This window comes from Sceloporus undulatus, chromosome 3 (genome assembly GCF_019175285.1).
Source record: "Sceloporus undulatus isolate JIND9_A2432 ecotype Alabama chromosome 3, SceUnd_v1.1, whole genome shotgun sequence".
In the NCBI taxonomy this organism is placed as follows: domain Eukaryota; kingdom Metazoa; phylum Chordata; class Lepidosauria; order Squamata; family Phrynosomatidae; genus Sceloporus; species Sceloporus undulatus.
In genome coordinates this window covers 270077618-270100066 of record NC_056524.1, presented here as the reverse complement: position 1 = coordinate 270100066, position 22449 = coordinate 270077618, and the positions used below count along the sequence as shown (strand labels likewise).

General features: G+C 41.8%; 2 protein-coding genes across 2 annotated transcripts in view; both read right to left on the bottom strand.

Moving 5' to 3' along the window:
* The window catches only part of PCYT1A (phosphate cytidylyltransferase 1A, choline), a 33619-nt gene extending 31876 nt beyond the window's left edge, over positions 1 to 1743 (bottom strand). The window contains 1 exon segment of the mRNA XM_042456420.1: positions 1398 to 1743. Within this exon segment, the coding sequence (XP_042312354.1) occupies positions 1398 to 1670 (273 nt within the window). The 5' untranslated portion in view covers positions 1671 to 1743.
* A 4407-nt stretch (positions 1744 to 6150) lies between these two features.
* DYNLT2B (dynein light chain Tctex-type 2B) lies at positions 6151 to 14945 on the bottom strand. The gene is made up of 5 exons (XM_042456423.1): positions 14787 to 14945; positions 13904 to 14037; positions 13145 to 13214; positions 11206 to 11269; positions 6151 to 6744 (listed from the first exon to the last, which is right to left on the bottom strand). The coding sequence occupies exons 1-5, from the start codon at positions 14891 to 14893 to the stop codon at positions 6697 to 6699; spliced, it is 423 nt and encodes a 140-aa protein (XP_042312357.1). The 5' UTR covers positions 14894 to 14945; the 3' UTR covers positions 6151 to 6696.
* Between the last annotated feature and the right edge of the window lie 7504 nt (positions 14946 to 22449).

The following is a 22449-nucleotide window of genomic DNA, read 5'->3' as shown; positions in this document are numbered from 1 at the left end:
CCCTGCTGGAAACCAAACCCCAGCAGATACCAAGGGCTCACTGGATTTGCAAATATGGAGTATCTCAAATTTTTTTTTAAAAAAATAGATAATGTATATACTTGACTATAAGTTGACTTCATATATAAGTCAAGAGCAGGTTTTGGGGGCAAAATGATAGATTTTGATATGAACCATGGATAAGTTGAGGTTAAAACTTAAGGATATGAACTAAGGATCTAACAAATGAAGAAGGAAAACAATACCAAAAAAACATCAAAAATTCCAGAAGGCATGTTTCTGCTCATGCTAAAGGCTGGAGAGATGAGAAAACAGAGAGTGGGAGGTCAGTGCTTCCAGGACAGATTACACTCTTGCCTTTCACCATGAGATGGTCCCTTTTTAAAATAAGAGTTAAAGTACAGTACTTACATTGACCCTTGGATAAGTTGACTCAGGTTTTGGGGGTCAATTTTTTGACTAAATTTTTTAGGCTTATACATGAGTACATACAGTATTCCAAAGCCCAAAGCGCTTCCGGTCCCAAGCATTTTGGATAAGGAAAACTGAACCTGTATCTGATCCAAGGTGGGTTTGCTTTGCTTGGAACGAATCCTGGAAAGTTGGGCCTAGCTAAAGTAACTTCCCCATTCTTGAAAGAGAAATGGGGAAAGCAGCAGTTCTAAATAGAGAAGATTAATGTAAGAATTAAAAGTGTAACAGTGGAATGCAGTCTGAATATATATATATATATATCTTGACAAATTACTCCAAAATAGGCTATAAAGATATAGAAATGGATTATATAATATGCTACTGTATCCTAACGGCTGAAAGAACTTGGGGTGACATATGCAAATAGTTTTACACATATTGTAGGATTTTACACTTAAAGTTGTAGATTTCAAGGTAATATTGTGGTTAGGAAGGATGGGAAAAGAATATAGCGGGAAAGCATGACTTTGGTTCAAAACAGACTGCAGAAATAACCCAATTTGAGACCGCTTTAACAGCCCTGGCTCAATGCTAGGGGATCCTGGGATCTGTAGTTTTGTGAGACATTTAGCCTTCTCTGTCAGAGAGCTCTGGTGCCACAACAAACTAAAAATCCCATGATTCCCTAGCACTGAGCCAGAGTAGTTTAAGCGGTCTCAAACAGCATTATTTCTGCTGTTGTATTTGGACCTTACTTTGTATGGAATGATATATAATTAGTTTTAACGGATAAGTGTTGTCAGACAATTACACATTGAAAATAGACAGAATCCTAGAGTTGGAAGGGATCCCAAGGGCCAAATGTGTTGGCAAAGATGTAAGACATAAATTGGTATAGAAAGACATGTAAATGTGTGAGAATATGTAAATAAAAATTAGTAAATTATATAACAACAACAACAATAATAATAAATGGAATATACCCATTCAGTTGGGTGCAGACCCACCACTTCGTCCTTTTCCTCCTCTGCTTCCGGATCCTTCTGCTCATCCCCAGAACCATGGCTTGCCGCAGGAGATGGGGCCCTTGGCTCGCGCCACCTGGACTCCAAGCCCGGTTCCGTGGCACTTAGTGGGCTGAGTGGGGCCAGAGAGCAATTGGGACACAGGTCCCCCTCCGCAGTGCTGGAGAATGGAACCTCGCACAGCAAGCACCGCTTGGATTTCTTGCTGTGCTTGAGCGGCTTGTCCCCCATGGCTGGAGCTTGGCCAAAGTGCAATAACCTGGGGATTTGGAGGTGATGGAGAGAAGCTCTGCAGAAAAGATGGAGGAGGAGGCCACCGGTGCAGCCTTGAACCCTCGGAGGTCACTGTGGAGGTGGCCTTCCAATCCTTCCCTTTGGAAGCCACAAGGGGGTGACTTGGTTTGCACCGACAGGAAAAGGCGGCCCTAGTCACATTTCTCCTTTCAAATACAAGATCATAAAATCATAGAGTTGGAGGGGTTCTCCAAGGGCCACCTAATCCAACTCAGAGGGACCAGATGTCCTCCTTTTCCAGGACACACCCTACATTTAAGCCTTTCTGCCCAGAAGGAATCCCAAAATGCCTTCCATTTTGAGCATGACTAAGAAGCATGAGTGGTTCCTTGTTATCCTCTGGGGTTTGGTTCCAGGAACCCCTGTAGATAACAAAATCCATGGATGCTCAAGTCCCACTAAATACAGTGGCAAAGCAGAATGGTCTCCCTTATAGAAAATGGGAAAATCAAGGTTTGCTATTTGGAATTTATACTTTTTAAAAATGTTTTCAAGCTGTGGATGCTTGAATCCGCGGATTAAAAAATCCGTGGATGAGGGCCGACTATATTAGGGTTTTTAGCTTTTGTTGTGTAACATCCTACATTTTCCTTGAGTGTGTGGTGCCCTGTTCCCCTTTTTGGTGATGACATCTGGTCACCCTGGTCAAACCCCATTCTGCCATGCAGGAAACCACTATCCAAGCACTCCCTGTGGCAGATGGTCATCCAACCTCCGTTTTAAAACCTCCAAAGAAAGAGAGGCAATGACTTCCACTGTTAAACAGCTCTTGCCATCAGGAAGTTCCTCCAAATGTTGAGGTGGAATCTCTTTTCCTGTAGCTTGCATCCATTGCTCTGGGTCCTATTCTCTGGAGCAGCAGAAAACAAGTTTGCTCCATCCTCAAAATGACATCTTAAAACATTTAAACATGGCTATCGTATCACTATCTCTTTTCCAGGCTAAGCATATCCAGCTTCCTAAGTTGCTCTTCAGAGGGAATGGTTTCCAAATGTTAAAATGTTCTTTGCAGCTTCAGGCCTATTTAAAAATGCCGGAGAATACGACAGCAGAAAACAGTGGCTGCTTTTAAATCAGCATTAAAGACACAGGCCTACCCAGTCAATTTTAAATCGTGGCTTTTTAAATTGTATATGTACTCTATGAGTGTATTTGAATGATTTTATAGTGTATTTTAACTGGGCTTATGTATTTTTGACTGAAGAGGAACTAGCAATGCAGTTAGAGAGCACTCTGTCCACACTGTACTTGACTCCTTCCAGGAGTAAAAAAGTAGGCAAGTAAGAAGTTTCAGACTAGTAAGTTTCAGATGCTTAATTACCATGGTTAATTGAAAAGTGTTCCAATTTGCAAGTCCAATTATGGCCAAGCCCTAAGTAGAAACCACTTACTTCAGTCTTGATAATACAATGCTACTTACCAAAGTGATGGAACAGGCCTAACTGTAAGAGCCCAAGTTAGGCATTTTAATCCTTCCTTGGCCTAATTTTATTTATTTCCCTAAATATAATAGTGAATTTTGTTAATTGTGTTTTTATTTTAATATGTTGTGCTCTTCTTAGAGGAAAGGCAGGAGAGAAATAAAATTTATTAACATCACCTGCTGGGTAGCTAACAGCCAGTGTGGTGCAGTGCTTTAAGCACTGGGACTATGACTCTGGAGACCAGGGTTCAAATCTGAGCTCAACCATGGAAAACCACTGGGCAACCTTGAACAAGTCATTTTTTCTCAGCCAGAGACAAGGGTAAACCCCTTCTGAAAAAAGATCTTGCCAAGAAACCTCACAACAGGTTTGCCTTAGGGTTGCCATAAGTTGGAAATGGCTTGAAGGCACACAACAAACCAGGTAGTCGCTTGGGTAGGTTATAGGCCTACACACCCTCCAACATTTCCCAGTTGAGGAAGATTAGTCTGAAAGTTAGGCTGCATCTGCATTGCAGAATTAATACAGTTTAACACAGCTTTAACTGCCATGGTCTATCCTATGGAATCTGGGGATTTCTACTTTGTTCTGGCACCAAAGCCGACACCTCTAAAAAGCTCACAAAATGGCAAATCCCAGAACTCCATAGCATTGAGCCACAGCAGTTAGAGCAGTGTCAAACTCCATTAATTCTGCAGTGTAGATGTGGTATTTTTCAGCTGCTTTTCAAATTTAATGGTTTCCTTCTCCCCCTCATTTCCCCTTTGTTTTCTGCTTTCTTCAACTGCTGCAGTTGAGCTCAAACTGCAAATGTAACTTGCATGCAATTAACTCTGGGGAAAGGAGAGGAAGGGGCAGGATCTTTCTCTCCCAAATACTTCCAAATAGAAAAAGCAAAGCGCTGTATACTCTCCTTGCTTGCCTTTGCCTTCTCATTAATACCTTTTGCCATTTTTATCGCATTCTGATGTTGCTTGGCCACATGTCCTGGCTTTTATTTATGAAATACTGGCTAATATGTTTCTTGCAAAATGCATCCACAGATGATCTTTTATCTCAGCAACTTCCATATTTCTTATGATGGCTATTTTTTGCCAAACATATAGACTGTTTTATTTTTTAAACATACTGGGGGAAACTGAGGCAGACCTATCTCCTCTCCCCTTTTCTCTCTGCTTTGCTGTTCAAACATGTCAGGAAGCAGCTGCTTTGTACTTTGCCTTTTGTAGGCAGCTTTAGTTGCAATGGCTAGAGTTGAATCCCATTATTTCCCAGATTAGCCTTTATTGTATTGTTTACTATAAACATGCTGCTGAAAGTCTGTTGATTGAGCCCTCCAAATGTCAATGCTGCTAAAAATTTTTTTTAGTAAGACAGAGGAAAAAGGAAGAAAAGTGTCAGAGCAGACATAAACACTTGCTAAAAAGGAGCTTCTTAAGGCTGCTTCCACACTGCAGAATTAATGCAGTGTGACAACACATTAACTGCCATGACTCCATGCTGGGATATCTCACAAAATGACAAATCCCAGGATTCCATGGCAATGAGCCATGGGTGTTAAAGTGGTGTCAGACTGCATTAAATTAATATTAAATAAATAAATAAATAAATAGTCTGTCTGTGTCTGTGTGAATTTGCTCTAGATCTCAGAAGGATGCTATAACTTCTCTCTCTCTTTCCTCTTGCTATGCAATTACTAGACTCACAAACAAACATAATTTAAATTAATTAATCCAAGTATTTCAGCTTCTGCTTTCTTCAGCTGGTGAAAATAAAAGTAACCTGCACACAAGGTGACAGTTCAGAATACTGTTTAAATTATAAACCTTTGTACACATTTCAGAAATTGCAAGTCTAAACCTGGGACCAGGAAGCTTGAGCCACAAACAGTTCAACGTTTTAACCTAGAATATCATAGCTTCTCTGATTTGTTTGTGTTTGGAACTGAGGTGCCATCTCTTTCCAAGTAATGCAGATATACAGGATAATTTCTAGATCGATAGATTCAAGCCTTTAATAACCTAGATGATAATAAATAACACTGTTATCCACTGGAAAAAGCTGACAATCGAGTGTTGTAAATGCCACTTTGGATGCAACTCATTCTTATTTTGAGGAACTGAAGAAGGCAGAAGTCTAAATATTTTGATAATCAAATTTATGTGTGTGTTACTAACAAATGAAATGAAAATCACTGAGTGTGGGGTAGGTTAATGCTAGAGCAAAGATCTTATGCTTATAAGTTTTTAGGGTCAGTCCGCAGCATCTCTGATAGAAATAGGAAGCTAAGACTAACCCCAGGTTGACACTCTGTAGACATTCTGCTACTCAATGATGGACTTGCAGAGTTTAAGCAGTTTCTTGTGTTCTTAAGTAGGATCTGGTCATTAAGAGAACAGCCAGTTGGTACCCCTGTAGAGCTTTAGAAGAATTAAACTATAATTTCCAGAATCACAGTCAGGTTAATACACATTATTAGTTCAAAGGGTTTAATACACATTATTAGTAAGACGGGAATGGCTGTATCAGTCATTCCTGACTTACTAATAATGCGTATTAAATCCTTTGGACACTCATATGTAAGTTCTAAGGCAAGATTAAAATTTGATTACTCAAATAAATAAAGTGTTTTGATGTCTAATCTGACAATGATCCATAACAAGTACATTAATTTTTCTCATAGAGAATATTTCTTCAAGGGCAATGCCTACTATAAAAGGCATGGATCCTGCATAGGGCAAAAAGTGGGCTATCAACCAATCAATCAATGTGTGCCAAAAATGGTTTCACTTTTCAAATTTCTTTACAAAAAAACTTCTATGCACTTTTAATACTTTTAAGTGGCATCTCTAAATTTAAATAGTATTTACGTGTTTCTGGTAAAGAAATATGATTCCAACAAGTAGGTTTATTATATCTAGGAGTGAAGTGGTGAGTTAGAAGAGAATCTACATGTTACTTAAATTTTTGTCCTTATAGAAAAAAATAGCATGTGCAAGGAGAATGTAAATTTATGAAGTCAGAAAGATAAGAAATTTTCAGGACTGCATTGGAAACAGAATTAATACAAAAGTAAACACTGGTCAATAATTACACTATATTACAATTTTTGCCACAATTCCAGTATATTCATCATTGACATGGATTCAGCTTGGCAAGACAAGCAATGCATCTGGAGTGAGTACTGTCAATTGTTGGTAATGTCCATTCTGCACCAAGCTCAAAGAAGAGTTACACATAAATATAGCAGCAAATGCAGAAAGAGGTTCTACAAGCAAGTGTTGTACAATGAACAAGAGCTGCACAAGATCATTAACCAATTCACTTCAAGCAGGGCTTCCTCAGAATACTTTATCTACATACAAGAACAGCCTTAGAAGTAGCATATGATACCTTACAAGTGTTATGTAGAAAAATATTATTATTATTTTACATCTGTTGATTTTTTAAAAAAATGTGCAGTATAGCTTCAGATTCGAGTTTGGCTCCCTTGATGTCTCTGAAGAAGCAGCCTCTATTCTTTGAACTTTTCATCAGCACTAGTAGAAGTAACAGCCAAAAGCAATGGCCACACAGAAGAGGCTGTCCTGGGGAAATGATGGAGAGCAAAACCAGTGAGTGAAAACACCATATAGGGGAGCAAAAGCATGAATTTTGATTACATCTACAGTAACAAAAAAGACACAGCATGGTGTACTAGCACCAGGGCCCTAGGAGACCATGGTTTGAGTGTCCGCTCAGCCATGGAAACCCACTGAGTGACTTGGGGCAAGTCACATTCAACCTCAGAAGATGGCAAAGGTGAGCCCCTTCTGAAAAAATCTTGCCAAGAAAACCGGTGGTAAGTTCACTTTAGGGTTGTCATAAGTCAGAAAGGACTTGAAGGCACACAATAACAAGGTAACAAGCAAAAAGAGGGTCTCTGCAGTAGTTTTTTTTTTAAAAAAGAAGAGTTTCTTTCCTCTGCTTTAAAGTCTAGCTTCAGATTCTTATGTTTTAGATAGATATAAAATAAAAAATAATAAGTTCTGCATCTAATAACTTAAATCCATAAGTCTCCACAAAATAGCCAGTTTGTGTAAACTTCGAACAAAGATTTTTTAATATCTAATAATAGTAAACAAAATCACCAGGAGACTTACTTCTTTTTAAAACCCATTTCCATGATGTAGTATATTGCTTATTTTACACTGAGAGAGCAAACAAAGAGCAAAAACCAACCAAAAACAAAACAGGAAAATATCCAACCCCACTTAGACTGAGAAAAAATATACATAAATAGTATTTTCTTTGGAGTCTTTAAAAATTCTTTGCTTTCTGAATGAATCGAGTTCTCATTCTCTCTCTCTCTGTTCGCTTGACTTGATTAGAAATAACTGGTTTACTTAAAGAATTATGTTGTGAAATCACTTTGAATTTCAATAATGTGCCAAATTACCAAAAAAAAATTAAAAATAAATAAAAATCTGGTGGCTGAACCTGGCTGTTCCTTAAGAAAGGCAGCAAGAAACGTGGTGGCGGTGGTTTTGCTACCCCCTCAGTATTTTTCACACTCTTAGTTCCAAACAAAGTCCAAAAACGGGTGCTAAATACTGGAAGACGGGTCCAAATGAAACCCCCTCAGGGTCCCCTTTACTGAGGAGACACTGGAGATCAAAATGAAAGTTCTCTGGTTGATCTTCCATGAACTAGTGAAAGTTAGTCCTCCCGCTCCACTATTACCAGCTGGAAGTCAGGTTTCTAGGGCTGCATCTGCCCTGCAGAAACTGCCATAACTCAACACTACAGAATTCTTGGAATTGTAGTTTTGCAAGACATTCAGCCTTCTCTGTGAGAGAGCTCTGGAGCCACAGCAAACTACAAATCCCAGGATCCCATAGGATGAAGACCTGGCAGTTAAAGTGTCAAACTGGATTAGTTCTGCAATGCAGATGTAACCAAGGATTTATAAGTGAGATCAGCTTAAACTATATGAATTTTGCCTGGTGAAATCTCAAATGCTGGGGACGGGAGTTGGAAAAGTTCAAATTTAAGCCACAACATGGCTTAGGAGTATGTCACCTGAAGGAACACCTACTCCTCCACCAACCTAATGATGTATTGACATCTATTTGCAATTTCTGATCTGTGCCCTTGATAAGTTTTGGCAAGGTTTTCACGACATCCTGGATACATGTGCCAGGAAGACACGACAGCCACAGCAAGTGCTGATAGTCCTTTCAGAGTAGCTGGCTCTTTGTGTTTCACCATCTTTCTGTGTCTGATGTGCTGCTTGCTCCTTACTATGGACCCTTCTGTTCCGGCTCTGTAATTACCTCTCTCCCCTTTCTCCCTTCTCTACAGAGTCACATTACTTCTCAGTTTTTCCCATATTCCTTGAAACTTTCTTCCACAGCAGCTCCACCGCTCCTGTGAAGTTCAGCAGCATTAACCCAATTATGAGTCTAATTATGGACTCATGTGCTGCATCGTAATACTCTTACTTGAAGATTTTAGGACATCATAATGACACCTAACATTTGCTCCCCCTCTCACTGTTTTATTACAGAGCCAATATGGCAAATTCAAAAGCTAGCTCTTGACTCTGTGACATTTCTGGTTGGCCCAAAGATATCGCTATAATTTGATCATTGTAAAAAAAGCCTCTGTAGTACTACTCTCTCTTTTTTAAACATCTTTCTTCAAAATCCACCTCTTCTGTAAAGCCTTTAGCCTAATGGTATGCATCTTGTACCACCTTTGAGACTAACTGAAAGAAGGTGGTAGCATGACCTTTCATAGACGACGAAATAGATGAAATCAAGTTTACAAAAGCTCAAGCTACCAGCTTCTTTCTTTCAATTAGTCTCAAAGGTGATACAAGATCCTTTCACACACTGATTTTCCAGACTAACACGGCTATGTCTTTTAATTAATTGAATTTCTATCCTACTTTTTCCCTGGGATGGAACCCAGGTTGGCTTAGAATAAATTAAAACAACAATATTAACTTTAAAAACAGGGTTAACGGTTAACGGTTAAAAACACATTTAAAGTATAGTAATAAAATAAAAGATAAAAAGCAGCATTTCATACCAATGATTGCTACATAAATGTAAAAGGCCTGATTGCATAAAAAGATCTTCTTTCTTTCCTGTTGTCAGAAAGAGAGCTGAAATGAGACCAACTAGGCCTCCCATGAGCATAAATTCCACAGTCTGGGGGCAGCCTCTGAAGGAAAGCCCTCCTCTGCAGATATTAACACTACAGCTGGATAGGGAAGGGAGAAATGGTCTTTCAGATATTAACCTAGATCTCCATCTTCATCCTCAAATAAAATGAGCCTGCAGAAGAAATTCATTTGCTCACATGAATCTCTTAAGAACAGAAAAGGAGCACGGAATCTGGATCAGAGCAAAGGTCTATCTAGCTCAGCACATTTAGTCTACCTTCTACAGGAACAAGACAGATGCCCAAACAAAGTCCCCAAAGCAAGACAACAGTCCATTCCCTTTACTGTCCTATGGCAACTAGCATTCTAATCAAGCACATCTCTGATCCTGCAGGTATTACATTGTAAGTGCCAATAGTCTTCTCCTCCATGAATTTCTCTAATCCCCATTCAAATCCTCAACCAGTTTTTCTGGATGGCCATGGCTGTCATTGCTATGAGAAAAGAAGAAAAACTGTTCCCTTCTTTCTCTGTGCTATGTACAATTTGACCCTTGTTTCTTAACCATCTTTTTTCTAAGCTAAGCGGCCCAATGTTACAAACTTTCCTGACCAGAGAAAACTGCTCCAACCCCCCCCACTCATTTTAGGTGCTCTTTTCATTCACATTTTTGCACCTTCAAAATTAAACTCCAAATTATTTGAGGCACCAACCTGTCCTTTTGATTTTGCATAACTGTAAAACAGAGATGGGCAAATGGGAACTCTGATCTACTGGTAAATTTGGGGTGATTTGGGATAGATCAAGAAGTGTGTCTGCGGTGAAGCAGACAGATGGGAAGGAGTGGCCTCTGGCCACGATCAGGCTGTGACTGCTGGGACATGGCTCTTTCCCAAAGCGGGCCACCGCTGCAGGTTCCAACCTGCGCCGTGCAGGGGTCAGTTTAGATCAACTTCTTTTTGCAAGGCCGGACTCCTTTTCCCAGCCTTGGCATGGCTTCCAGCCGCTTTGGGGATGTGCGTCATTTAAATGCCATGCCTCCAAAGCAGCCAGAAGCCGTTTCCTTTGGCCAGTATGTTCCGGGCTTCTGTCTTCTAAATGCTTGAAATCAGCACCTGCAATAAACTTGCCCAGGCATCCTAAACAAGGATGAAACAAAGTGAACTTAGCTCTGGTGTTGAAAATAAAAGGTGCTCTGTTTCTATACTCTAAGTGCATGATTTCCTATGTTTTTAATGTGTTATGGAAGCAGCTTTGGGTACCAGCACAGGAGAAAGGTGGCATATAAATAAAATAAAACACTTCTTGTCTGCTAGTTTATTCCTGACTTTGATGAGTGATTTTTTAAAAATAATCTTTATTAAGTTTTCATTATCTAAAAGAAAAAACACATTAAAAAGGCAATCGAACAATTAACAATAAATAAAACAATATTCAATTGGAAAACAAAATTGACCCTACAACCTTGAAGTCTATCCACCTCTGTTCAAGTATCATATATTTTTAGGCCAACCTCCTACATCAGATCAGGAGAGCACAGTCTGCATTACACAACCACTATATCAAATACCATTATAGCGTAACATATGTAGATAAATGAAGTGTATGGCTGACACCCGACTGTACAATTACAACATATGTCACTCTGCATGAACAACTTTGTTTATGTTGCTGTTAGCTGGATGTAACTGCTGTGACCATCCACAAACCTCACTTTATATCTATAGACAGCTTATGCCTATGTACACAGCCTTACAGTGCCGCATAACTAATGAAGAACATGAATTTTACCAGTGGGCAAAGCTCAATCCCTTTGGCTTGTTCAAGGAATCAGAATACATTTTCCCTGAATTTTTTGAACTTGGAAAGCACTTGACAAAAATGGCAAAGCACTTACATTAATGAAAACGTCCTGAGCATAGTTGTCAGTGTCTGCATCCCAGAAGCATCGGGCAGCCATGCTGGAGAAACAAATAAAGATGCATCCATTCATTGCTCAGAGTCAGTTATTCCTATTTGAACAGTGTTCATTTCACCTGAAATGCTAGAATGATTCTTTGTCAGCTATAATACGGAAAAGTTAAACATGTGCTATTGATTTCAAGGTAACTTGGAGGTCTCTCATCCAGAATGGCAATTAATGATATTCAGAGTATAGAAAAAGTGTCCAGAATAGAAAACAACTTGAAAGACATTTTTATAATTCACAGAGAAGTACTGCAAATGGACAGAATGTGGAAAGCAATTCAGGATGCAGCTGGCATAAAAAGAGGAAAAAAAAGTGTTTTGTGTGAAAAAAAGTTTCCATCAAAGCACTATCCTCCAAAAGCATCAAGGAATTTATACAGAAAGCAAATGTTATCAATTGTCAAACAATAGTCAGAGCTTCACTGGGGAGAAAACACTGGAACATTTAATGTTAAGAGAGTGGAAAGCTGTTATATCTACAGCAGTTAGAATCCAGACAACCCTCTAGGCGACTAGAGCCAGAAGATATACACTGTCTTCACTGTGGTTCACTGATGCAATCCCCCAAATAAGAGAGAATACTTTGTTATAACCATGCTGAAGTAATGCAATGCATGTGAATTTATTACAATGCTGAACTAAGTTGCAAAGTATTGGAATTGCACTTTGAATTAAATTCTTACATGAGAGTCAGCATGATGTAGTGGTTTAAGAGCTGGACTAGGACAGTAGGAGACTAGGGTTCAAATCTCCACTTGGCCAAGGAAACCTACTTGCCCACCTTGGGCAAGTGATGTTCTCTTAAGTCAGTATCACGCTATACTGTTACAGTACTATTATTCCACTTTAACTACCATAGCTGCCTCCTGTGGAATCCTGGGGTTTGTAGTTTAGTGAGACCTAAGTGTTCTGGCTAAAAAGTATAAATGCCTTTCCCTAAACTGCAAATCCCAGGATCCCACAGGAGGCAGCTATAGCAGTTAAAGTGGAATAATAGTGCTGTAACAGTGTAGTGCCATTCAAAAATATACTGTAACTGTATTAATCTGCAGAATCTGCCGTAAGGCTGAAGCAACTTGACAGCACAAAACAACAAGCATGGACGGATCACAATTAATGATTAACACTTCCATCTCCAATGTGGGAAATTTCTTGTAGGAAAGAAGGTTAATTATGGTGCGGTACAGACTGCTCTTTTGCGCCTTGCTGATGCTGGTTTTAGGGTTAGGGACTGTGTGGCAACCACACAGTCCCTAACCCTAGTACGTGTGGGGGCGTCATGATTGCGTGGCCCCACCCACACGTTGCACACATCGTGACGTCGCAGCTGCACTGCATCCAAATGGCACAGTGCAGCTGCACTGTAACCGTATCATCCTATGGAGCTTGTGGCATCGCAGTGTCACAGCAAACTGGAGCTGCTTTCGCACGTTTTTTGCTGCGCAGCGGCACCATGACATTTGAGTGCTGCAGTAACGCTGCACAGCAATGAGTGGCGGCTCCAGCCTGCCTTTTGCAGACAGTGTGTACCGCACCTATATGAGGTAATTTGTATGGATACATTTGAAACCCCAACTCACAAAGAGAGAAGAGAAAATAAGGTATACTGCTGCAACTATGAAATATGAATCTGATATTGCTAGTTCCAGTTTAGTCAATTAAAGGCATGTAACATAAATGGGAACACAACATAGTTTTAAGGTTTTAGAAGCTACGTGATACCTCTGTTGTTTGCAGAATGCTCAAGATGAAATGCTCAGGATAAAGGCAAAGCAATGTCCAGATCTGTAATCTCACAACTGAAATAATACATGTATTGGAAAAGAATTACAATCTTGATGATATGGGACGCATGGAGACCAACTTACTTAACTCCTTCACCTCTTTGCTCTCCAATCACCACTTGCACCACCATTTTATATCTGTGAAATCCTTTCTCTAAAAAGGAAAAGAAAAATGATGAGGTGGAAGAGGGCAATTTTGCCACATCACAGAATCACAGAGTTGGAAGTGACCACAAGGGCCATCCAGTCCAACCCCATTCTGCCATGCAGGAACTCACACTCAAAGCATCCCTGACAGATGGCCATCCAGCCTCTGTTTAAAAACCTTCAAAAAAGAAGACTGCACCATTCTCCAAGGAAGTGTTTTCCACTGTCAAACAGCCCTTACTGTCAGGAAGGTCCTCCTAATGTTGAGCTGGAATCTCTTTTCCTGCAGCTTGGATCCATTGTTCCTGGGCCTGTTCTCTGGAGCAGCAGAAAACAAGCTTGCTCCCTCCTCAATATGACATCCCTTCAAATATTTGAACAGGGCTATCATATCACCTCTTAACCTTCTTTTCTCCAGGCTAAACATCCCCAGCTCCCTAAGGCGTTCCTCATAGGGCTTCATGGTTTCCAGGCCCTTCACCATTTTAGTCACCCTCCTTTGGACACAATCCAGTTTCTCAGCATCCTTTTTGAATTGTGGTGCCCAGAACTGCTGGACATCAAATGTTTAAATAAATAGTGGATAGGAAGAGACTTAATTCATTTGAGATGTGGTCTAAATAGCAACCTCAAATGTTTGGCCATGTGTGAGAATGTGAGAAACGAAGATGTAGGAAGAAAAAGGCATCTTATTACCCTTCAGTTTGTCTCTGATGGTCTCTGATAGGAACTTGGTAAGTATTGGGATTTCTTCAGGGGAGTACTGTACAGTGGCCAGTTGCTCCTTCAAAACTTCATGGATGCAGTCTTTCACTGTAGCTGTGCGGAATCTAATAGAAAACATAAAGACAAGAGCTTTGAGACTCAATCTTTCCTTTAACATTTTATGCCAAATACAACAGGACGAGAGATATCTGATTCATGACTCACACCCAAAGCAAAACTGGGACTGAAAGCGGTTCACGATACAAATGAACAATACTGTACTGTTTAAAACATACAAAGAGCACACATTGTAGAGAATTACAAGAGAAGAATGAGGAAAAGAAAAATGGGGAGGAGAAAATAAAAGGTAAGGTAGATAGTAAAGAAAACAGATGAATGGAAGGTTGAGGGATGATTACTAGCTTTGATATATACAATAATACAAGGTTATTTGATGAGTGTGGAAATAAATTAGACTTAATGTAACTTTATTGTGCTTCATGAGGAATTGAATCAAAGATGAATTATATTTGCCATTGATTTTGCTTTCCACCTGCATTGCATTGTATTGCATTGTATTGTGGGATTCCTTAACAATGATGAGTGGCTGAATGTTTATTTATGTTTATGATGTTTCAAGTAATGAACTTGGATTTATTATTTTAACTTGCTGTCTGGCTCAACGGCTATGGAATTCTGGGAGTTGGAGTCTGTTGTGGGCCCAGAGCGGAGCAGAGCTCCGCTCTGGGCCCAACAGAATCCAACTCCCAGAATTCCATAGCCGTTGAGCCAGATAGAGTTAAAGCGGTGCCAAACCGGGTTATTTCTCCAGTGTGGATGCAGCCTAAGTAAACAGAAAAGGAAGAGCCCGGACTTGTGGAGGAAGGCCGGCCGGAGGCTGTAGGTGTGAGGGGCGAAGGCAGAGCTGCTCGGCCGGGAAATGGAAGGGCCCTCTGCGGTAGCGGGCAAGGGCTCCGCCATTTTGAGTCCTCACGCCGTCGCCTAGGCGACCAGAGGCCCGCTTCCGCTCTCAAGAGCATCTACTTCCGGTTCCAGTCCACTCTAGAGATAGTAAAAATTATAGAGAACCGCAAACGCAAAACTTCCGGGAAAAATTACGCAGATCCATAAGCAAGAAAAATAGGCAGCTGGGGTTGGCCGTTTTGGCTACCCCCCACGCCGTCACCAAGGCGACGAGCAAGTAGCTTCCGGCCACATGTGACGGGACTTCCGGTACCAGTCCAACATAGAGATAGGAAATATAATAGAGAGGACCGCGAAGATGGAACTTTGCACACACACACACACACATACACACGTGTGTATGTAGATATGTGTGTGTGTGTGTATACACACACACACACACACACACACACATATATATGTATATTTATGTATATATGTGTTTATATAGGTATGTGTATATGTATATATGTATGTATAAATTTGTATGTGTAAATATATGTGTGTGTATGTACACACACACACACAAAACAGGTTGAGTCCCTGGAGAAGGGTGGGATATAATAAAATCATCATCATCATCATCATCATTCAGTTTTATTTATAGAGCCCTTAAATAAATAGATTCATATAGATTTATACATTTATACAGATTGAATGTAGGACTGTGAGAGTGGAAACTGGAGAAGCCTTGTTGATGCTGGACACCGACTTCAATTAATTGACACCACATGAATGAAAGGCCTCCAAGTCACACCATGAAGCCCTTAAACCAGCTTCTCTGGAGTCTGCGGAAGCTCCACCATTTTGTCTCCTGGCACAGTTGCCACAGTGACCGGCCAGGGAGTGCGACTTCCAGTGCCAGTTCACCTTACAGATAGAAAAAAGGACAGAGAGGCTGCCACAGAATGACGTTGGACAGGCCTCACCTGGAATATGGTGTATTGCACTCAGGCAGAAAAAATGGAATGCACAGATTTAGGATTATGGGGGACACCTGGCTTAAGACTTATACGTGCGAAAGGGATCTAGGAGTCCAAGTAGACCACAAGTTGAACATGAGTGAACAGTGTGATGCAGCAGCTAAAATGGCCAACGCGATTATAGGCTGCATCAATAGAAGTATAGTAGTGGCAGCTTCATTTATATACCACTTCATACCACCTACACAGTCTCTAAGCAGTTTGCAACCGTAATCTAATTGTCCCCAACAATCTGGGCACTCATTTTAGCGACTTCCTCAGAAGGATGCAAGCCTGGGTCGAGCCTGAGCCCTTGACTATTCTGTAAATTTTTATGTTGTTCACCACCCAGATTGGCTTTGTCACCGGGCGGTATAGAAATAATAATAATAATAATAATAATAATAATAATAATTATTATTATTATTATTATTATTATTATTGACTAGTATTGAACTCGCAACCTTGTGGTTTGTGAGTGAGTGGAAGAGACATCTCCAAGACCCCTTCTCCGAAACCATTTTGCTCAGGTCCTGCAGGCCCAGGGCCATATCCTCCTTGATCAGTTCTAACCGTGTGGCATGTGGCCGTCCTCTCTTTTTACTCCCTTCCACCTTTCTTAGCATCACTGTCTTTTCTTTCTCATGAGGTGGCCAACATATGACAACCTAATCTTGGCTTCCAGGGGGATTTCTGGCTTGATCTAGCCAAGGACCCACTTGTTTGTCTTCTTGGCTATCCATGGTACCCTCACCTCCACATCTCAAATTAGTTGACTTGAAGCCTTTGACTTTGCATTGAGTTGATGTTCTTTCTATCCACTTTCTTCACCATCCAACTCTCACATCTGCACATGGTGAGGGGGAATACAATGGCTTGGACGATCCTTATTTTAATATTCAGAGATATGTCAACAGCCCAGGTGCTGTTGGCTCTATTTCAGAGGAAGGCAATGGCAAAAGCCACCTCTGAGTATATTTGCCTTGGAAAACCCTATGAGATTCATGGGGTCACTGTAAGATAAAAGGTTATTTGAAGGCAGAGACACGGGGCAGATGTAGCTGTTTAAGTATAACTGTTTTTTATTTTTAAAAATAAACCTCATGAGCTCTGAAAAACCTGCCATCTCAACTTGCTGCCGCATCCATTTTGCACGGTGACGCATCTCCTCAGCGCCACGCACACCCACTCTTTAACGTTTTGTGGAAAGAATCAGGTGCAGGGGATCTTATCAGCCCAGGAATCTCAACTGAGAGTGTTACAGTTGTTCTGATGAAGCTTTCAACAGTACAGGCAATTTTTTTGTTTTTCTTTTACTCAAATGCCAAAATGGCATGGCAAACCTCTATGGCCAAAACCTGCTGAGTAGCTAGATAGATGCTATCAGGTAGGAACTCAAGAGGAAGAAAAAAGTACTACCTCTTATCTGTTGTTCTCTTCTCTTTGGTCTTCTTGCAAAACCTCAGATGGAAAAAGGCAGTCATTTTTTTCTGCCTAGGTCTGTTCAATTCATCTCTTCCTAAGTTTTAAAAAAGTTTTTAAAACAATGCAGGACAAGACACATGGAAAAAACTAATTTAACAAAAAGCATGACACGGTTTTGGAAAATTCAACTCTGGGGAAAAACGCAGTGGGAAATGTGAAACTACAGTAGTTTTTAGAACAGTCTGTCATTTAATCGATGAATGACATAATTACCAAACTTGAATTGGGAATTAGGTTAATGCTACAATCCTAATTTAATTCAGTTAGCTAAAGGTGTTTCCACGCTGTACAAGTATTGTGCTCCTTTTGGGAGCACTTTAGTTGCTATGGCTTCTTCCTATGGAACCCTGGGATTTGCACTTTGTTGAGGGACTTAGAATTCCCTTAACTGTATTAGTAGAAGTCTAGAGAGCCAGCATGGCATAGTTGTTGTAGTGTTGGGACTACAACTCTGGAGACCAGGGTTCGATTCCCAACTCAGCCATGAAACCCATGACTGTGGGTAAATTACATTCTCTCAGCCTCAGGAGAAGGCAGTGGCAAACCTCCTCTGAACGAACCTGGCCAAGGAAACTGCATGGCTTGCCATAGGGTCACCATAAGTCAGAAATGTCTTGAAGGCACACAACAACAACAGAAGAGAAGCCTCCTCTATGTATATCACCACAACAAACTGATACTTTACCACGTCATGTCCTTTCTCATAGTTTAATATTAACTATTTGTTATCCTCTTCCATTGTCTCAAAACCACAGTCTCCAGGATTCCACAGGATGGCTCTAGAGCAGTTAACCCGTTATATCTGGGCAGTGTGGACGGTCAACCGGTTATAACAGGGCAGTGTGAATACAAGTTAAAATAAATTTAACCAAGTTCCTCTTTTGTTAGAGTATTTCTAACTGAGTTTAGTTTAATTAGTCACATAAAGAATACAAAAATAATGATCATGGACGATCTACATAAATTCAACGTAGATAACGAGGAAATCAAAATAAAGATTTCACATATCTCAGATCAAACATTGATCAGGATGGAGACTGCGGACAAGAAACCAGAAGAAGGTTAGGAATGGGAAGGGCAGCTGTGAAGGTACTCAATAAGGTCCTAAAGAGCAAAGGTATGCAACTGAGCACTAAGGTTAGAATTGTCCAAGCCATTGTATTCCCCATCACCATGTAAAAATGTGAGAAATGGACAGTGAAGAAAGCAGATAAGAAGAAACTCAGCACATTTGAGACAGAATATGGAGAAACAGAATGGTTCCCAACTTGCAAAGAGGTCAGGCAAGGCTTCATCCTTTCACCTGAGCTGTTCAACTGATAGGAACACAATAATAATAATGCTTTCTTGCTTCTGTACTCTGCTTTGCAAAAGAATCAATAGTTATAGAAGGCCCATAGATTGAGCCTACAGAGTAAAGTGCAAATGGGCTGTGCTGGCCCCCACTCTTTCTTTCTGTGTGTGGCCGTAGCAAACACACTCACATAATCACCCCCTCCTTCCTCTGGAGGGCTCTGAATACAATGGCCTGTGTTCAGCAAGTGGCCTTGGAAGAGAACAGGATCAGTCTAGCTAAGTTTCTCTTTTGCAGTAGCTAGCTATCTCTACATTCCAGGCTCCAAGCAGATGTAATGCCAAGAAGAAAATACAGGACCATTGAGTGAACAGTGAATGCAACCAATCGCTTGTTGTTTAGAAAACAGCCCTTTGCGAAGGGCATAAAAGGGGGGTGACAAGAAGCCATCGCTGCTGCAGCCTTGGTGACACCTATGTTGGTGTGCTGCTGCCCTGCGCAGACAATAAAGCGTTTTTATTCTAGCCAGTTCGGTCTCCTTGACTCTGCTTGTCCTCTGGCAGGCCATGGGCCTTTGGTTTCATGAGTTTGGGGTCACCCGCTACACAACCTGTATGCAGAAAGCATCATAGGAAGTGCAGGCTTAGACTTAGAAGAAGGAAGAGTGAAGATAGGAGGAAGGAACATCAACAGTCTAAAAGGTATGCGGATGATACCATACTACTAGTGGAAAACATCATGGACTTGGAACAATTATTAAGGAGGCCTCAGGTTTTGTAAAAAAATAATAATTAAAAATATTTGTTAATATACGGGAATTACAATTTATGAGTAAATTAGTACAAACAGCATTGCTAAGGTTTCTGTATGGCATAGTATGGGAAGAAGTCAATGAGGGGGTGACAGTATGAGTTACCGCACTGTGTGACACCAATCCACTGGGCAGCTGGGCTTGTCCCTTTGATTTCTAGATGGCTGACAAAAACCCGAGCCATACATGCCTCTGAAATCAGAAGAATAGGTTAGAGTTTCAAAGGATACCTTTCTGCCCAGATGCCCTTAGCTCTTCTTATCTAAATTGCCTATGTGTCAATATTTCCTGGCCTCTGTGACAAGGCATCACTCTCAAGATGGAGTTCAATATCAAAGTTAAATCAAAGGCAAGGAGGGCTATAGGATAGCAACACCAAGAAATCCTTAGGGCAGTGTTGGTGTAAGACAGAGTCAATGTGATGGACTCTGGGAGATCAAGGTTCAAATCCTCAGTCAGTGATGCCTAAAATAAATAGTGGTGGAGGAGTAGTAGTAGTGTGAGTGTTGGACAGGTGTAGCTACGCTGTAGAAATAATGCAGTTGGATACCACTTTAATTGCAATGGCTCCATCCTACAAAATCTTGGGATTGGTAGTTTTATGAGGCACCAGCCTTCTTTGGTGGAGAAGGCTAAAGATTTTGTGAAACTACAAATCCCAGGATTCCATAGGATGGAGCTACATCACTTAAAGTGGTGTCAAACTGCATTATTACTACAGTGCATAGATGCATCCTGAGAATCCATTACTAAGCATGTGTGAACAGAAAAACAGAGAGAAAAGGGGAGAGCAGGTAAGCCTGCCTCACCAACTAGCCCAGCATGTAAATGATGATGATAATAGAGATTATCGCACTGCGTTCTGAGAACGTTCCATCTCATCACGTGATGAGAACCTTCCTGTAACGGATATTACTGCATTAGAAATCAAAACGGGATCAGAACGGGATCAGAACGGCAGTTTACCGCACTGCGATTCCTTTTTCTTGAAACCGTTCTCAGAACGGTTTGCTGTATTACGTTTTGTGGGCTGTCTTCTGATGACGTCGCCACTCAGTGGTTGGACGGCTCGGGAGAGGCGCTGCCCCCAGGAAAGAGGGAAAAGGGAGGCTTGGCTTACTGAAATCCCTCACCTCCCTTCCCCATAGGAATCAATCCAAAAACGGAGTTTTAAAAGAGCAGTGAGCCCTATGGGTCTTCATCTGGGGGGGGGAGCAGAGGATGCTTGGCTATGGGGTTGTCCTGCCATCTCTCCCTCTCTCCTCTTTCCCCATAGGAATCAATCCAAAAACGGAGCTTAAAGAGCACTGAGCCCTATGGGTCTTCATCTGGGGGGAGCAGAGGATGCTTGGCTATGGGGATGTCCTGCCATCTCTCTCTCTCCCCTCTTTCCCCATAGGAAAGAATCCAAAAACGGAGTTTAAAATCTCTCCCAGATGCAGACCCAAAGGGCTCTCCTCTGCTCCTTTTAAACTCAGTTTTTGGATTGATTTCTATGGGGAAGGGAGGTGGGGGATTTCAGTAAGCCTAGGGACTCTGGCCGGGAGAGTGCTTCTCAGCCTCACTGAGAAGTCTTCCCTCCGAAGATTCCCTTGGGAGGAAAGGAAGGCAAGCCCCTATAAAACGTTGGGGCTTCATATGCTGGCATATGTTTGAAGAAAATAGGATAAAACCTACGTAACTTGATGGGCCAAGGGCAGAGTCCCCTCCTTGGCAGCCTGGGCATTAAGGGAGCTCCACGGAGGTCCCTTCAAGCGGAGGGAAAGGGAGGGGACTGGACCAAGAGCAGAGCCCCGGCAGCCATAGCAGCTCTTTAAACCGGTTAGAAAAGAAGAGTCCTCTGCTGTCATCCCATTTCCCCTTTTTGGCAGCTTGACACCCTTTTGCTCCTGTGTGTGTGCATGTAATGTGTGCCTTCAGGTTGTGAGCTTCCCTCCCCGCTTTAACTCTTGTCTGGCTCTTTGCTATGGAATTCTGGGAGTTGTTTGCTTGCTTTTCTGTGGTGCTCCAAACAGAGGAGCTTTTGTGGGTTCCCTCCTGGAGGGAAGGAGGAGAAAGTCCTGGGCATCCCTGCCATCCCTGCCTCCTGCAGGCTGCCAGCACAAGAGCCCCGCTGGACATGACACCAGAGGCCCCCCGCAGAAGCAGCCAGACCCTCTCCCTCTTGCTCTCTGCCCTGGTCCCCTCTTCCTTGAGGGAAGGAGGAGCTCCATGGAGGTCCCTTCAAGCCGAAGGAAAGCAAGTTGCCAGGGAGGGGACTGGGCCAAGGGCAGAGCCCCGGCAGCCATAGCAGCTCTTTAAACCGGTTAGAAAAGAAGAGTCCTCTGCTGTCATCCCATTTCCCCTTTTTGGCAGCTTGACACCCTTTTGCTTCTGTGTGTGTGCATGTAATGTGTGCCTTCAGGTTGTGAGCTTCCCTCCCCGCTTTAACTCTTGTCTGGCTCTTTGCTATGGAATTCTGGGAGTTGTTTGCTTGCTTTTCTGTGGTGCTCCAAACAGAGAAGCTTTTGTGGGTTCCCTCCTGGAGGGAAGGAGGAGAAGGTCCTGGGCATCCCTGCCTCCTGCATTGTGACAGCACAGGAGCCCCACTGAACATGACACTAGAGCCCCCCCCCCCCCAGAAGCAGCCAGACCCTCTCCCTCTTGCTCTCTGCTCTGGTCTCCTCTTTCCCTCTCTCTTTCTCTCTCTTTCCCTGCTTTCCTCTTCTCTTCCTTGTCCCACCTTTCCTCCCTTTTTCCTTCCTTCCCTCCCTCCTTCTTTCCCCCCTCACACACACACACCTTCCCTCACTGCAGTCGCTCGCCTGCCTGCCTCCCTCCCTGCCTGTCATTCTTTCAGCCAATCAGGAGACGGAGGAATGAGAGAACGGATTTGAGAACGGATAAGAATACTGCACACACTTCTCTTGGAACGTTTTCATCACGTTTCAGCTCTCTGGGAACACATTCAGAACACATTCAAATCCGTTCCCTCCTGGAACACATTTGGAACACATTTAAGCGTTCTGAGAACCCGATTGGA